This window comes from Egretta garzetta, unplaced genomic scaffold (genome assembly GCF_000687185.1).
Source record: "Egretta garzetta isolate BGI_Z169 unplaced genomic scaffold, ASM68718v1 scaffold133, whole genome shotgun sequence".
Taxonomy (NCBI): domain Eukaryota; kingdom Metazoa; phylum Chordata; class Aves; order Pelecaniformes; family Ardeidae; genus Egretta; species Egretta garzetta.
The window spans coordinates 2,249,079-2,267,236 of NW_009259111.1; the positions used below are offsets into that span (position 1 = coordinate 2,249,079).

Below are 18,158 nucleotides of genomic sequence, written 5' to 3' on the forward strand. Positions count from 1 at the left end.
GGAATGGGGAATTTCATGGACCTAAGGAAGATGGAGTTGTTTGGTTTTCGTTGTTTTACCTCTAATTACCCATGAGCAAACTTTAGATCTTTTTTTTCCAATGGCTTGCTTATTAGGCAAATTTAGATAGATTATCATGCCAATAAAAAAAAAGATACTTCGCTGTCAGAAAAGGCCAGTATCTGCCCACTTTAATCCCTTGCTTCAAAAATACTATTACAACATTTTGTTTTTAAAAATGTCTCAAGAATATTTTTTCGCTATTGCAAAACAATGAGGTAGAAGGTTTTTGTCTAGGTCAGTTAGCAATACTCATTTTTTTTCAATCATTTTTGTTCTGGAAAGTTTAAAAAAGCAGTCCTGAATCAGAAAGGAATATGGAAAGTTTTAGCTACTGATTAAATTTGGCCAAGCTAAAACCAAAACCAAACCTTTGGAAGCTGGATGTTACAACATGTGACATAGTTTGCCCATTTAGATGTGTAGCCTGCACTGCTGCATAGTTGTAGATCTCAAAACTTGGAACAGATCTTTAGCTACTTTATATGTGTTTAACAGTGTGAAGCATACACCGTGTTTGGAAAACATGCGCATTCTTAAAAATTTATAAAGGTTCGTGTCATTTAATTTCAGTCTTTCTAACCAGTAATGTTTTTATTGTAATCTAAACCCCATGTAATGTTTGTTTTGGAAGGTGCTTCTCCTGGCCTGAGTCCTGTGGGTTCACCTAGTCATGGATCTGTCTCCAGTGGGGCTTTCAGCAGCTGGTCACCTGTAGAATTTCCTGATACTGCTGATTTTCTTACAAAACCAAGCATTAATATACATAAGCCTCCAGGATACACATTTAGTTCTCCAGATATTCAGCAACAAGCTAGAACACCTGTAGGTTATATGTGTAGCAGGTACTGTAAACTCTTACATTTTTGGTAACTTCATATGCGTTGAAAAAAATACACTAAAAATGAAAAAAAATAAGAAGACCTATACTTCCACTAGTATTGAAAAAAGGGATGTGATCTCATAATAATCTGTAACTGCATTATCCAGGGCACACTAAAGAATGCTGTATGTATGCCATTGATTTCAAATGGCTTATCCTTGAAAGCAGCAGTTGTTGGAGAGTAACGGTATTTTACAGTTTTTTAGAAAAGGAGGACTTCCTACCTGGGAATTGAATTCTGTATTTCTGAATACTTTCTAAATAATTAACTCTACTTTATTAATTCATGGAAGTGAGTCCAGGGGAGATGATGGTTGATTATTTTCTAAATACAGACTAAATCTGGATGTGCCAAATTTAGGAGAAAATACTAAGGTTACTTGGTGAAGGAACCTTAAAAAAATTGCCTTTTTAAGAAAAGTAATTTGCAGATATTTTTTCAGTACAACACAGCAGTAGCAAGAGAAGAAAATTACTGACTGTTGTAAATATTTTTCATGTATTCTGTAAGCTGTGGACGTCAGATACCCAAGCCTGTTCCAACAGCAGAACCAGAATTTGCAGAATATAAAGACAGAAAATCAGGTGGGATTTCAAAATAGACAAATATTTATATCAAGTTGCTTCTTATTTAAAGTCAATTAAATTAAATTTTTTGTATTTCTACATGACATTTTTCCTATACTTTAAGTAATTCATATGCATATATTCTATTCTAGCTTGTGACTTAGGATAATCAAGGTAATCTAAAATATTGCCTTCTTCAGACCGAGGATTTTATAATAGGCTTTATAGTTCTGTACTCCATATATTAAACAAGTTCTCTGCCATCTCATCTGAACTAATCACTGAACCAATTTTTGCAAGTAAAAAGTTATGCTTCTAGCTTTTCTCAATCTTCAAATAGGTTTTGTCTAATATAATTTCTTTACAACTTTTTTGTTGTTAAATTCTTAAAAATGGTTTAGAAACAAGCTATTACTTATATGTCTGTGAAGAATCTGTATGATCGGTTCAAGAATTATTAGGTGGTAGTAATTTACAATCAAATTATTGATATAGTATTTATGTATGTATTTTCTTTAAGGTGAAATTGGAAGTGCTAGTGTTTCAAAAGAATCTTTCAACCATACAGAGAAGAAGAAAGATGAAAGGAAGGAAACAATTGATCAAACACAAAATAATCTGCTTGTAAGCATGTAATTGCAAAAAAAACCTTGCAATAACTTTTATCAATACAGTATTTATCATTTCTAACAGGCTATAAAGAGGTCTTTGCATTGCTAAGAATTGTAATTTCTGAAGGGAAATGGTGCATTGTGGGAGATCAATTTTTGTTTAACAATTGTGAATTTCCAGCTTGCATAAAATTCATTAGCAAATTGCAAGAAAGATGGTGATTGTATTAATTTTTGTTGATCAAAATTAATTTGTGTGGATTTAATGTTGATAGTATGCTCAAACACTGATTGGCAGTATTTTCTCTTGGAAGTTTATGAAAGATGTGGCAGTTTCAGTGAGACTTACAAATGAATGTTCCTACAGTGAAGTATATTGGAAGTGCAGGGAGACAAATGGTTTAAGCTTTACTAACGTTTTGAGTTTATACATCAATTTTTTTAAAGCTTATTCAGTTAAAGAACTCCTAAAACTCAATAAATGTTTTGTTAGCCTATGAATATTTTTGTTTTATTAACTCATCTTGTTTAAAAAGAAATACGAATGAAAATTTAGCACCATCTCAGAAAGCCCTGGAATTTCCTGCCCCAAAATATGAAAAGTCAAATCCTTACCTGTGTTCTTTGTACTATTGATTTATGCTTTTCTCGTAGCCATAGTTGCAGCACCATTCAATAAGTTCAATCATGATTTACTGTTTTCATGGCTTTTTTTCCCCAATACAAATGACAAATTAGTTTTCATTGTTATTTTAGAGATGATAAAGTATCTTACTCTCATACAGGTAGAGCAGAGTCCTACATTAGAAACAATGTTTTTAGACCATGATTCGCTAATGGAGAAGATGAACAATTGGAATTTCCAAATTTTTGACCTTGTACAAGAAATGGGAGACCAGTCTGGAAGGATCCTTAGCCAGGTTTGTTGTCTTTTATTATATGACAGAGAGTGTGTTAAGCTGTCATGCTTATATATTTTATTTAAACCATGAAGAAGTTTTGCAGTCAACATATATATGAATGCTAACTTGAAAAGTAGAAATATCATTTCTCATGTACTCCACCTCATTGTAAAACATAAAAAGTGATTTATCTATAGGCAACTTGCTCCAATTTTTTTGAATTTTATTCTCAATGTAAAAATAGGTTAGATTCACACTTACTAGGTTTTGTAGTAATATGCCATTTCCTATGAAAAATTGTCTCCTGCTTTCAGAATTACTACCTTGTTTGTCAACCATTTCTTTTTTCTTTATTTCAGTAAAATATTTCTGCCAGAGCTACACCTGTGGGGGAAGAGAAGTGATCTTTTAGGCAGTCTTTTGCCTCTTGATCCTACAAACAATGGGATTTTTTTTCCATGCTGCTTTCTGCATGTAGTATCCCTTTTATCTCTTTCTGACTTATTACTAAGCTCTTTCGTGCAGTTTCATGTTGTGCTGAAGCCAATCTACTGGCAGGTGCAAAAGTATGATCCTGTTTGCTCTTCCCCAGCCTCTCCCATTCATCATTGTCATCTGGAAGTGTCTGTCTCTTTCTTTGTACTGGATTTAGCAATCATGGAGCTATAGTACGAGCTGGATTTGCTTCTCATCTGACCACATAATATTTTTATTGCCAGTATCTTAGTTGCCTACCCTGGAGTGGAATGCATGTTACTCTTGTTTAAGGGTAGCATTAGGAACAATTATCTGGAGGGAAGGAAGCAGGTTAGAAACACTAAAGTGCAGTTGGAACCATAGGCCTGCACCTATACTGAAGACAGGAAAAAACAATGGGGATAATTTTATTTTTGTCATTAGACACTGTCTTTTCTTTCATAATACACTTTATTCTGGGTATTGTTTTAAATATTCAGTTAGTCTTGTTTAATCAATGTCTTCAGGTCTTTTGTCACCTGTTAGTGACAACTGTTTATGTGCAGACTAAAATGCCACAATCCACTTTTGAGTGGTGTTTTTACTGTAGTATGCTAGTACTCTGTGATCCACGTTAGCTCGCATTTCATTTGTGTGCAATCTAGGGCATGGTTCAAACCTGTAAGGACATCAGTGTGCAGGTTTCTACTTTACCAGAATTTCTGTATCAGTTCTTCCTGATACTATATGTACGTGTACTACGTGTCCTCCTCCTCCCGCCCCAGTCCTTTTGCCTGTTGTGCTCTAAGCGCCTGATAAATATCTTATTTAAGAGCCAATTAAATAGTGTAATTTACCATCATCAGTTGTAAAGTTCTCAGATTGGGTATGTGTAAGGGGACTGGTTGGGACGGGTGGAAGGAGGGATGTCCCTTAATTTTACTCTCATGTTCCTTTGAGCACCTCCCACACTTCAGGACTTACTCTTTCTCTCAAGTGTCTGGGAAAGAAGTGACAAAAGGAGTAGCAGTGACTTGTTTTGAAACGCTTTCTTAATATTTGCAGTCTTGGGGCAGGGGAATTAGGTCTTTGTAGTCACTAAGTTCTACTATAATAATATATTTGCACAGTATATACATGTGTGGGTGTTCTGAGTATATTTTTGAAGTATTTTTTCATTTACCAGCTAGCTTTGTTAAGAATACCCAAAATAAGTCATAACGAATAAAAGAAATAGGATACATTTGCCGAAGTCTCAAAAAGAAATACAATGTTGATATCTTTTTTATATTAATGGCTCCACTACTATAGTTAAGTAATTTGAATTTCTGAATAATAAGTAAGAATACAGATTTCTTCTTTTTAGGTCAATAATGGAATAAAACATGAGTTCTTTAACATTATGAAAATTTTGGAAAATATTATTAAAAATAATCAGTTGTGCACAGAATTTATGAGTAAAGAAATAAAAGCTTTTATTATGCTGTATTTGAGAGGATGATAAAATTCCACATTTTTGTGCTAAAAAAATAAACCTATTTCTATGACAGTAGCTTTCAGATAATCTTTAAGGGAATTTCGATAATTTTTATCTCAATCAGCAAGCAAAATTTTATAAACAGGAATATTTTTAAAGTTGAAAAAGCAGAATATGCTTAGATATATTTTTCAGACTAATATTAATTTTAATATGTATTTAGGTAACTTATACCTTGTTTCAAGACACTGGTTTGTTTGAAATTTTCAAAATCCCAACTCAAGAATTCATTAATTACTTCTGTGCACTAGAAAATGGCTACCGAGACATTCCCTGTAAGTACTATCCAATTACAAATGTTTTTCTTTTATATTAGTGTATCTATCTCCTTTAGTTTGTGTATTAGTTTAATGTTTACTACAGAGGTAGACAATATCTGAACTTAGTATGTTTTTAAATAACACATTTGTTAGAATTTAGAACTAATTTAATGAATTGCAGCAAAAAAAATGGTGAACTCCAAAACTGAATTTGTTAATATGTAGGTTGAATATAATTTTAAAGAAATTGAATGACTAGTTGAATCAAGCATATTGAAGTCAATGGGAGCGTATTTGTTGATGTAACCGAAATTTGGTTTAGGCCTGTAATAGAATAATAAGAAAATACAGAATGTTGACAGTAATTATTCATCTTGCTGTTTAGGACAGCCAAATTTATTGGAAAACAAAACACACACATATACACACACCACCCCATGTCACAGATGTTTGCACCAACCCTGGTGCTTGTAGGTGTCAGATTGGAAGCAATGCTAGTGGCTTACCATCACTGATTTAAAAGGCTACTTAATCCCCTCCTGACTCTCAGTTAGGATGAAGTATGCTTAGAGGATGTTTGATGTTTATCTAACTTGTTTTTTAAAAACGTTAAGTGATATAGCCTCTACTAACAATTTAAATTCAACTTTTCCTTTATATTTAATCAAAATCTCCCTTATAGTAAATTTGGTACATTACATTTCTTTTTGCTCCTTTTAGTTATATTTCAGATAATGTTTTTTGTTATATTTTGGTAATTTTCAGATCACAATCGTATACATGCCACAGATGTTCTTCATGCAGTATGGTATCTGACAACACGGCCCATTCCTGGATTTCAGCAAATTCATAATGAGCATATAATGGAAAGTGATATGGGTATGTATTCACATAGGTTATTTTTTTTCATTTGCTGTAAGAGTGTTTTAATGAGACTACAATAGGTAGAACAAGTTACTCTGGAAGAAAATATCTAATTATTCTTATCACTCAAATATTTTTTTGTATTTTAATATAAATTCTTAATATAAGGTAGTAGAAATATCACAATGTTAGTATACGCCATTCAGAAATATCATGCAGTAGATTTTTAGAAAGATTATTAGATGAGTAGTGGTTAGTTTGTTAGCCAAGAATACAGGTTCACTTAATAAATTTTCTATACCGAATGAAACCTCTGCATACTGCTACAGTCAGCGTATTTTTAGCATTTGAAATACATTAGACTAATATTTTTTAACTGTATTGGGAAATTAAATAGAACAAAGAAAAAATACCAAAGTCGAAGTATTTAACTTAATTGAAATTCTCCTTAATGGTTTTAGTGTAAAAATGAGTATTTCGGAATTCTGTATTAGATATAACATGCAGACATTCAGGCATTGACGTGACTACCATAACAGTAACTGCATAAGAGTATCCCTGAAAGAGAAATAAAGACTTCAGATTCAAATTTTGGATGATGTTAGTCTAACCAGGTTGGACGGGGCTCTGAGCAACCTGATCTAGTTAGCAGTGTCCCTGCTCACTGCAGGGGGGTTGGACTAGATGACCTCTAGGGGTCCCTTCCAACCTAAAACATTCTATGATTCTATGACTCTAACAAAGCTTTCTTTTGTGTTGTCTGTGTCTAAGTTTAAATTTAGATTTGTAATTTTTACTAAAATGCATACTGTAAGTAAAATATGATTATTCTAAATATACACTTCTATACTAAAATGTATGTATTTAAGAAAAATAAAACGGGGAAATCAAGCACTCTAAGAACTCTGTTTTATATGTGCAGTAGAAAAAGATAAGGTGCAAGTCGTGGCTTTTAAAGGGCTGTAATTGTAAGAAGTCATTTGTGAACTGTACAGAACATCATACAGTGTATGTTATTTCTTTCTGACTAATTAGCTCTTCTACTGTTGCCTTTCTCTTTTTTCCAAGTTTATCCATATCCACTGATTGCACGTTATTGCATTTTCCTTCTCTTAAGTGTTAAAAGGTTTGAGACTGGAGACTTGACTGGAGGAAAGAAAAATCATAAAAATACTTTTGTTTTCCTTTACAAAAAAGTAAAATTAAAATAAGAAATTATAGTATTATTGCTTTGGAACTCTTCCGGTATAAAAGTTACTAGGATTTTTAATTCTCATTTATACTACTAAGGCAAAAGAGCGCCTTTTTATTATGCAGTGACAAAATAAGTAATACTGTTTTGGTTTGGTTTTTTTAAGTAGTGACTTTGTCCAGGGGAAAGAGAATAAAACTGTGAAACTCTTTTTCATGCAAATATTTCTAACTTAATAGGTTTAGTTCCTTTTGCAGTAGTTTCCACTGTCCCCTGAGCTTTTTCTATAGGTCTGCAAGTTCAAGAAATGGACACATTATAGAAATACTAAGGGTGATGCTGATTGAGCCTTCCTTGGCCTTACTGAGGTGGGAGAGAAACTGTAGAATGCTCTGTTAGTGCTGTCATTTTAAGAAGGGAATGAAATTCCAGGTCTGCATAACAGCAGGAGGTAACCAGCAGGAGGAAAATCCATGTGGATTTTCCAAGATCTGTAGTTTGGACTCTGAGGTGTACGGTTTTGCTTGTTTTTCCCCTTCTCCTCATTCCCTCCCATGGAACAAGTACCTACAAGTACATTTTAATAATTAAAAGCTTAGATTGTTATGGTTGCTTTCTAATCTAAATGACAACTCTACAGCAATTAAGAGAGATAGACCACATGGCCAGTGTTCTTTGTTCCACTAGATTGCCTTCTGTACTTGCTGAAACATTCCTCTGAATCAGCCTTCTGCAGCAGGAGTGAACTGTAGCTGCAGAGAGTGACTTCCTCTGTTTTATGTCTTCTAAGTCACCACACAGTCCCAAGGACCAAGGCAAATCTTTTCTTCCTTCCTCTCCTCTTCCAATGAGGGCAGTAAGCATGGATATTTGCCTCACACATATTGCCAGAAGTGTAAAGCCTATGTTTCTTTTTCTAAAATTGCATGGCAAGAGTGAGCTCTAACTGTGGTGAATTAAAAATATTCTTTTTTCCTGATTATGACTGTGCAAAGCTCTTCTGAAAGCCTCCTTTATTTGTGTGAACGATAGTTATGCCTCAGCATTCTAATGGGAAATCTTGTCTGAAAAAAACAATCCTGAAGTGTATCTGTGTGTAGTACTAGGTAAAGAACTCGTTTTAGAACAGGAGCATTCTGCTTTCCAGTTTTGGGACACTTCTTACAGGCTCCACAGTGTCCTGTAGGATGTTGCCCTCCTTGTGTAATGTTGTGAAACAGCTGAAGCTTTCTATGTATTTGTAAGACTGCATCTACTCTTTTGGACAACCCGCGTGGCCCTGACAACTTTACAACTTACTGGCTTTTCAACTTTTCTTCAGGATTGCAGTATGGCTTTTTTTTTTTAAAGTATAAGTGTTTCTTTGCCAATTATTCAGCTCCACAATTATAAGGATAACTATGTTAAGATTATGTTCACAATAGTACCTGGCCAAGTCATTTAAAATGTATTAAAAATATGAATGAAATAATGTTCTAAAAAGTACTTTATTTTTGTATTTTCAATTTTCTTAGATGAAGCCAGTGGTATTGCCCCTGTTCAAGTCAGCTATATTTCTTCAAAAAGTTGTTCTATTGCTGATGACAGCAATGGTTGTCTGGCATCAAACATTCCTCCTTTGGAATTGATGGCTCTATATGTAGCAGCTGCCATGCATGATTATGATCATCCTGGTCGTACAAATGCTTTTCTAGTGGCTACAAATGCACCTCAGGTAAGAAATTCTTTAACCAGACAATTATTTGTCTGTATCTGAAACCAGAATAATGAAAGTTTTTCTCTTCTATATCCCTACTGTGGCCTTTGTTAAAGATTAAAGTTAAAGATTATTTCATAGAGAGCTGGCCCTAGAACTGTCTAAGCAGCTAATTCATGGATATCTTACATTTTGGGAGTCCTCTGGAATCATAGTGGTGTCTGCATTTTCCATAAAAACACAAATTCCTCTTAATAGTCCACTTAACTGCATTGCATAATCTCTGTATTTCCAATTAGTCCTTTATGGTAAATAGCCATTAACTTTAAGGGGGGATGAGTAAAATAAGAAGAAATCATCGAGGCATCCTTTGCTTTTATCTCCCATATTGAACTTCCTGTTAGAACAGAGAGGAGAGAGAGAGGAGATTCTATGCTTTTCAGGGTCTAAAAGGCTAAGACAAAGGAGGTGAAGGAGAGTAAAGCTAAACAAAATAGCAGATGGGGTGGGGTTGGGGGGGGAAAGGTGGTGCAGGGAAGAATTGGAAGGAAAAACACTGAAGAAAAGATGCCTAAACTGCATGGTGTAATATTTTTATATAAAGAGTGGAATATTATCTGGGGAAGAATCTTTATGATGGCCATTTGGATCTCTCTTAATAAGTTAGATACAAAAAACTTAATAATAACAACAACAATAATAATAGTAAATCAGAAACCAATACAACTTGTCAGGAGATGGAGACTTTAAAAGTGAACTTCCCAGTCAGTTTTCAACAATTTCTTATTACAAAAAAAGTTAGGAGGTAGGCAGTTATGTATTTCTCCTGAAAAGAGTATACAAGGAAGAATAAAAACAACGCAGACATTCATCTCTGATTTTCAAAAGTATACACATTCATTTTGTTAATGATCTCTTCCTTTCCTCAAAACATAGATTCTTTTTGCAGTTTTTGAAAGAATTTTTAGGTCCTATTTAATCTATGTTCAGTTAATTATTTTCTAGGGTGTTTTATATAAACATGGGAGTTGTGAGTAAAATCTATTACTGTTTTAATATTTTAGTTAATTCAGTTGCAGTTAAAATGCATTCATCATCAGCATTAAGCGTAGCACATTGAAAATTAGTGATACTCCACACCATTTTGCATTAACCACAGTACATATATGCTTTGGAGTTCTTTTTGGGGTTTGTTTTTTTTGGTTTTTTTTAAACAGTACTGCAATTAAGAGGAATTAAAAGAATATACTTAGATCTGGGGTTTGGTGGGGGTTTTTTTGTTTGTTTTTGTTTGGTTTTTTTTTATGTCAGTGTGTGTGCTCCACGCATACTGCCAAGAGTGCAAAGTCTATATTTTAAGTGGTTTGTGTATGTGTGTCTACAATGTGAATGTAGATGTCACTAAGACATTGTTATGGACTTTTAAGGAAAGAAAAAACTTTGTTAATTGTTTGAGGTTCCTTCTTCTCATCTGCCATTGTTGTTTCACTTTAACCCACAAAACCAGAAGGCAAAACATAATTTCCAACACTTGTTTTCTTTTTTTTTTTTAAATTAAGACTTGTTTCTGACTAGCCCTTAAGCTGCAGAATATTTAATTATAGTTTTAAATCTTTACCCTGTCATTTTTGATTCGCTCTCTTTTTTTTTTTTTTCTTTCTTTTTTGGTAGGCTGTTCTCTACAATGACAGATCAGTCTTAGAAAATCACCATGCTGCTGCTGCCTGGAATCTTTTCTTATCAAGACCAGAATACAACTTTTTATCAAATCTTGATCATGTAGAATTCAAGCGTTTTCGTTTCTTAGTGATTGAAGCAATCCTTGCCACAGATCTCAAGAAGCATTTTGATTTCCTTGCAGAATTTAATGCCAAGGTTTGTTACATTTTAGTATCTGCACTGAGCTAGTCATGATATCCTGATGCTAGTGTTGCTACTCAGTAGTTGTTAGTATTAATAACTTGCATTTAAAGTTTTATATTAATTAAATTTAAGTTACTAAAAAAATGAAAATAGATTATTTCCTTTGTACAAACCAACTGTAGATCATTTTGTAGATTGCCTAATAAGCCTAGCAGATGTGACATAGGGACCCACAGGAGACCTCGATCATGTCTCACGTTTCCACCTTCTGAGAGATAGTAAATGACTTCTTTTTACTATATAAGATAAAAGAGTATATAGAAAATTAATACACCTGTCTGTTGTGCAAAGCTTGAAAAAAAACCATTGATGAATAGTTTTAACTTAACTTTTAAAAATATATGTGCTCAACCCAGGTCAATGATATCAACAGTCATGGTATAGAATGGAGCAATGAAAATGATCGCCTACTGGCCTGTCAAATATGCATCAAACTGGCAGATATTAATGGCCCAGCAAAAGTTAGAGAGCTGCATCTGAAATGGACAGAAGGCATTGTTAATGAATTTTATGAACAGGTGGGTATGGAAAGCTTAATTTACTCTTTTTTAGTAACAGGCAGATGATCAATTCTTTGCATTACCAAATATATAACTAAATTAAACATTATTCCTTGTGTTAAATCTTCAGGTAAGGTATTTCCATCTTCTCTTTCTGAATACTGAAAATTTATTTTTGTAGGTAGCATACTAACATAATCTTTTACGTCCTATCAGTTGTGTTAGAAGCTTGAAAACAAGGTCCTTGCCAATGTTGCCCATTTTTCAGATATGAGTTTATTTTCTTTTGGTTTTTTTTCTTAGGATGATGCTGATGCACTTTGGGAAGTTAAGTTCACTGGTATGTTTCCAGGTCAAAGAATATGTATAGAATCCACAAGAATGGAAATGTATGTTCAGCTAATTCTTAGTGCAAAGACAAGATATTTCAAAACTTCAAAAATTAAATATTAAAAATGCACATTAGTAACTAACAGTATTAAAATGTAAATAAGATTTTTACAGTGGAACTTTGATAAATAATTCTATCAAGATTAACTGAAAAAAAGTCTGAAAATTTGTTGCCTATTTTTACATTTACAACTTCTGTAAGTCCCCAAAATACATTCTATAGTTCTACTCTGTTATTTTTCTGTAGTCAACTTTCTGAGGAGTTAACAATTTATGAGGCAACAACCAAGGATTGAAAAATATTTTTCAAACTAGGAAGTTAAAAGTGAACAACAAAATCGCTTGGGAGATATAAGCAATAGCAATAATAATCTGAAGTGCTTACACTTTCTGTAAGACCTTAGTATTCCAAGCTGCTCCATTAGTAAGAACTTTTTCGTAAAACTATCAGGTCCACAGAAGTGCCGAGATAAGTGATTATAACTCAGAGTTCTGTATGAGAACTGTTCAATTTTTTCTTCTCCAATTTATGAAATGCTGAAAAATCCAAAACTAAACCACTTTATTATGGATGTTATAGTTCATTTCATTCTTCTATTACTTTTGGGGGAAGCCATTTACCAGAATGCCTTACTCTAGATCACAGAATCACAGAATGGCAAGGGTTGGAAGGGACCTTGGGAGATCATCTAGTCCAACCCTCCTGCTAAAGCAGGTTCACCTAGAGCATGTTTACTTTCCCATTTTCTCTGTTCATCAGCTCAGCAACTGAAGCCAAATCTCTGCCCACCCTGAAGCAGAGGAATAGCAGCTCCAGTAGAACTAGGTCTCCATCCATGTACAAGGGTACCTCACAGCAAGCTGAAGGGAGGATTATGGGCTATGCAAGTCTGAGCCATAATGTGCCTTTATTCTTAAATTGGCCTAATTACATTTTCATTCACTTAGGCTATACTATTATTGCCTCTATCTAGAAAGATACAATCCATGTGATGTTTGCTTGGCTCCTTAAAAGTAATCTTTAAAATAAAAATTTGAAGTTAATTTTGTGAGAAGTTAATTTTTTTCATTTCTTTTTCAGGGTGATGAAGAAGCAAGTCTTGGATTACCTATAAGCCCCTTCATGGATCGTTCTTCTCCACAACTTGCAAAACTGCAAGAATCATTCATCACTCACATAGTTGGCCCCCTTTGTAATTCCTATAATGCAGCTGGGTTGCTTCCAGGGCAGTGGGTTGATGAAGAGGAGGAGGATGCAGAAAGTACTGAAGATGATGATGGAGCGCAGTTAGAGAGTGATGATGAAGAAATGGAAGATGATCTTATTTTAAGTAAGTGTCTGTATTTCCGTTGGCACATATGGTTAATAGATTCAGACATAGCAATGATGGTTGAAATTGTACAGTACAAATATTGTAGATTTTGTGATTATGCTGCTTCATAAACTTTACTCTTTTAATAAAATTCTTGTTAATACCAGGAGACGTGCAACTTGAAACAGAAACTCATTGTTATCCTTTGTCATGTCACTATTTAAGTATTCTGAATAAGTATCCATGGGTTTTGCTCAAATTTACATCTCTGTTACAACATGCCATTGGTTTTGTATGTGTAAAATACAATTACTTTGAATCTCAAACAATTAAATATGCTTATAATTTTACAGAAGCTCAAAGAAAAAAAGGTAGACGAATATTTTGCCAGCTAATACACCATCTCAGTGAAAATCACAAAATATGGAAGAAAGTGATTGAAGAAGAAGAAAAAAATAAAGGTGAAGGAGCTAAACTGCTGACTGAGATCTCATCTTTACCTCAAGCAGATGAAATTCAGGTTATTGAGGAAGCTGATGAAGAAGACGAGCGACAACTAGGAGAAGACAAGACATGCTAAGAAAACTTCAGTGGTGTCCAGTATGATGATAGCCTATTATTTTTTCACTGTGCTGACTTTAGCTGGACACAGTTCACCTAAAATTGAAAGGCCTTAATACTGTGAGAGGATTCTTTCTACTCTAGTGGAATCCCACTCCTATGCACTTTCGCCACACAGAATATGAAACTTTATTCAAAGATTGAATATTGTATACCCTGATGCAAAGTTCTTTATGCCTTAGTTGGTATAAAATATCCTGATATAATGCTGCCTTGCTGAATATGGAACTCTTATTTTCCCTGAGGTACCTGCAATTTTTAAAAACATTCAGTGACTTCAGTTACCAAAGTGGCAAGAACTTTTTGCTAATAAGGAAATGTGGGATGAATCCTAACATTGTCTTGAGTTGTTTATTTCATGTTGGGTTTGAACATGAATAAGAAAAAGTCTGTGCCTACATGAAAACTATGTTACCGTTGCAGTGCAAGCCTGTTGTGGGGTGTCTACTTAGTGCAGTAGTGTGCTTAATGTAGTCATCTCAGAGCAACTGTTCAAAGACTGTGACATAAATGCTGAATTCTGATATTTGTGGTTTAAAAAAGAAAAAAAATCCAGGTGCATCTATTTCTGATGCTTTTTATTATTGTGCATAATCTGATGTTTTATTTTTGCAGAAAATATTCACGTTTGCAGTGAGTGTTCATGATAATTCATTGAATACAAGGCCATTATTATCTGTTGCCTTGCTGTTTTGTGGTAGAACATTAAAAACCTGTTCAGCTACTTAAATTATTAATGAACTTTATTCTTTTAGTCATAGTGCTATATTTCTTGCCCTTACTCAGGTTCCTGTTTAAAAACAAGTCAACCACATCATAGATTTTTATCTTGCACCGATTTCTGGTATTAAATTTTAAGGAAATAAGATCATATTTCATTTATTCTTTGTATGTAAAACTTTAGGAGAATTAAAGTTGGGTTTTTTGGTAAAAAAGACACAAACTACTCTTTCAAAATGGCTAGTGTATTTTAATGTGCACCACATCTTTTCTCCCATCACAGACATAGCTTACATTGCTTTCAAGTTTGATGTACATCCTGAAATATACATATGGAAAGCAGAACATGAAAACTTCATGTAAAGCCTAATAGTAAGATAAACATCACTGTACTATATTACATTTTAGATTCTTGAGTTTTTAAATAAGAAATTTAGACATACCACACAAATGTATTTTTAGGAACACTGCCATTGTAGGTCTAACTTAAAAAAAAAAAAGAAGCATAAATTAGGCTACAAGTATGTAAGCAAGCCACAAATAAAGCTAGTTTTAAAAGTGCACCTTTTAGTACTAAATATTTATATGCTGTGCAGTTGAATTGAACAAAAGTAAATGCACGTGTGTGCAAGTTGCTAAATGTACCTTAGCATATTTGTGTTTACATTTACATCAGCTGACTTGAAAAAAAGGTAACATTCCTAAGATAACCTTGTGTAAATTGTATTGCACTATTTTACACAAACAAATTTTTATTCTGCTCTTCGATTGGCCAGTTTAAATAACTGAAAGGAATTACTTTTTTTTATTTTTCACTAATAAGCTTTTTGTTGATCCATTTAGAAGACCACTGAGACGTGCTTTTGCTATTTTATATATTCAGTGCCAAATCCCCCTTTGCTGCCATTACTACTATCACTGCATTTTTTGTAACACAAGCAGTGTTAAAACCAGATATTTTTGTCATTAATAAAATGTTGCACTATTGAAGCTGGCACTTACGGATCATTCACTTGTATTTTACATTTGTTGTTCGTATATTTTCCTAACAGATAATTTGAAGACTACAGAAATTATGCTTGTTTCAGTATGCTGTATTCTCAGCATTTTGTGTTTAGCCTATGTGTTTGTACATAAAAAAAAAATCATTTTAATACTGTTTAGTTTCACTTTGCTTTGACTGAAAAAAAGATGCAAATGGCTTGTCTAAAGTTACTGTTCCCATTTAGTTTCCTTTTTAAAAAATAGTATTAAAAACTAATATAAAGAGAGAATAAGAAGGTTAAAATAACATTTTATCTTTTACTAAAGCATTGGCAGCATTTATATCTGGTGACAACTTTGCCAGCAACTCTCTTATCTCAGGTTTCCCTTAAACTCTTTAGAAATACTGCAGCAATTTTAAAATTCAGAAATGAGTAGCAAACCTCAGTGTTTAATAAACTATAATGCTAATATGTATTTCCAATTAGACATTTTCAAGTTACAATAGAGGATACAATCAAGGATATGTTTGATTATGAATGTATTCAAAATCCACCTTAAAATGTCTGTTATTTATGTATGCATAACATGTGACAATTGTTACTCTAAGAGCAAGGGAAAAAGAATGTACAAATGTCATCAAAGGTTGGTTCAGGGCATGTTTGCAGAATGGATGTAACTGTAACTGAAGGTGTCTTAATCTTTCAAAAACAGTAATGGAGGGCCATCTGAACGTTGTTTGAGCTGTTGTCAACAATAATATATCTCCATATAGGGCATATCACTCTTATTCTGGTAGCAACTCACTGAGAAATTACAACCAATTTAAATCTGTGATCACACTTCAATTCACAGCTACAAAGGGATGCCAAGGAGCACAGAAAAGCACACAAAAGAACACACTTAAATACGTTCTAAAGCAATGCTCACCACTTTTTTTTGTGTTAAGAGGTAGGCCAAATTAGCCTACGCTGAAGTTTATGCTGCTACAGTAGAAATACTGTTTATGGATAATATTCTCAGGTTTAAGTAAAGTCTTCAGCCCCTTTTCTATCAAGAGTCTCCCATCTCCTCATTGCCTTCTTTTACAATTTATGTTGGATTACTTGCTCCTATGCATACAGTGCATACAGAACTAGACTACTAAGTTCTCCATAAGGACCCAATTCCCTCCGTGCCTCTGGAGACTTCTGGATGTTATGGTGGTGCTAAACCAGTCAAAAAGAACTACTTGGATCCTCTTCCCGTGAGTTCTTCCTCCATGACAAAGTTAGATGGCGATAAGATTCAAAATGAAAGGACTGGTGTGACGTTACTTAAGGTAAGTCCAAATTAACGAAGTTTGTGCAAGACCTTATTTGCTCTGCATAGAACCATTTCTTCTCTGTACTTCTTCCATTCAATTTTAACCACAACCAGTGGCAGGTGAATCAACAAAAGGAGTTCAAGAGCTCACTTTTAGCTTTGGTGCTTCCTCCTGGGCAGGCATAGTTGAGGCTAGGCTTCTGGTTCCTCTAAAAGTATACACAGAATTTGAGGTAATCCAGTGTGTGGTGCTAACATTCACAGGGCGATACTTTCTCTTTTGTCCAGAAAATGTTTGAGAAGGTGTGAGAGGTGTAGAATTGGAAGTATCTTGTACACTGGTGAGTGTGAGATCAGGAATCCCAGTCTGTGAGACATGTTTTTGGAGTAAAAGGATGGAATTAGCTTGGGTGATGAGAATTAGAAAGGAGACGTAAGAATGGCACACACACACATAAAAGACAGAAGAGAGACACTGTTTGTTTCAAGCCAGTTCATTGTCTTCAAAAGAATACGGAAACGGTATGTTTGTTAAGTCAGAATATCTGGATTGTTAGAAATAAAATTGTTTAAGAAATGAAAATTAAATTATACTACTAATAATGGTACAATTATCATAACTTGTGATGCAAGTTTAAGAAAATTGATTTTTTCTGTGGCCAATAAAGATTAGATGACAGAAAATAAATATGTAAAGTTGATAAAATGAGGTACAAAAAGTATGATCAAGGCAGTGTTTTATTTTGCTTTTTTTCCTTCAGCTTTCCTCAGAATTGTGTTTCTGGACAACGTGCTTCTTCATGTGTGTGTTAAGGCAAATGAGGTAATGAATTGCTTTCATTTTTGCAATGAAGCATTTTCCTTTTGGTATTTTCAGAAGTAAGCCTTTAACTTGCTATAAGAATCATACTGCAGATTCTCAGAGGTAAAGCTAGCAAAAGAATGCAACTGTTAACTGGACTCTAGCTGATCTTAATTTAATAGGACCATAAGCATTAGTACTTCTGTCCTCTGCTAAATGAGAAAGAATAACATACTCTTTTTCAGAGTAAAGAAAGCTTATGGACTAAGCTGACATAGGATAAACATTTCAGTGCACTTGAGTTTCTAGTTGGCAGTGACCCTCCCGGCATAGCATACATCCCCCACACCCTTATGAATCCAGCTAATAGATACATAACTCTCAAGTGAGCAATCTGTTCCAATGGTTTTGTTGTCCATTTGTTACTCTAATTTCTTTAAGACTTTTCTGGCTTAGACTTGAAATAAGACTTCTGGTTAGTCTCATTTCTGTTATCTGCAATACTCTAAAAAAAAAAAAAAAAAGTAGAGTACTAGCAATTAGTTGTTTTGTTAATAATAGAATTAAGCTAT

At 33.8% G+C, this 18,158-nt stretch overlaps 1 protein-coding gene across 5 annotated transcripts in view; it reads left to right on the top strand.

Annotated features, from left to right (window-relative positions):
- Nucleotides 1–18,158, top strand: part of PDE3B (phosphodiesterase 3B) — a 102,300-nt gene that overhangs the window by 73,006 nt on the left and 11,136 nt on the right. For all 5 annotated transcript variants that reach the window (XM_035891017.1, XM_035891015.1, XM_035891016.1 and 2 more), the window contains 12 exons: nucleotides 695–905; nucleotides 1,455–1,528; nucleotides 2,031–2,134; nucleotides 2,907–3,041; nucleotides 5,180–5,291; nucleotides 6,042–6,155; nucleotides 8,847–9,046; nucleotides 10,700–10,903; nucleotides 11,308–11,469; nucleotides 12,923–13,172; nucleotides 13,508–16,800; nucleotides 17,546–17,607. In XM_035891017.1, the coding sequence (XP_035746910.1) occupies nucleotides 695–905; nucleotides 1,455–1,528; nucleotides 2,031–2,134; nucleotides 2,907–3,041; nucleotides 5,180–5,291; nucleotides 6,042–6,155; nucleotides 8,847–9,046; nucleotides 10,700–10,903; nucleotides 11,308–11,469; nucleotides 12,923–13,172; nucleotides 13,508–13,734 (1,793 nt within the window). In that variant the 3' untranslated portion in view covers nucleotides 13,735–16,800; nucleotides 17,546–17,607. The remainder of the gene's footprint in view (nucleotides 1–694; nucleotides 906–1,454; nucleotides 1,529–2,030; nucleotides 2,135–2,906; nucleotides 3,042–5,179; nucleotides 5,292–6,041; nucleotides 6,156–8,846; nucleotides 9,047–10,699; nucleotides 10,904–11,307; nucleotides 11,470–12,922; nucleotides 13,173–13,507; nucleotides 16,801–17,545; nucleotides 17,608–18,158) is intronic.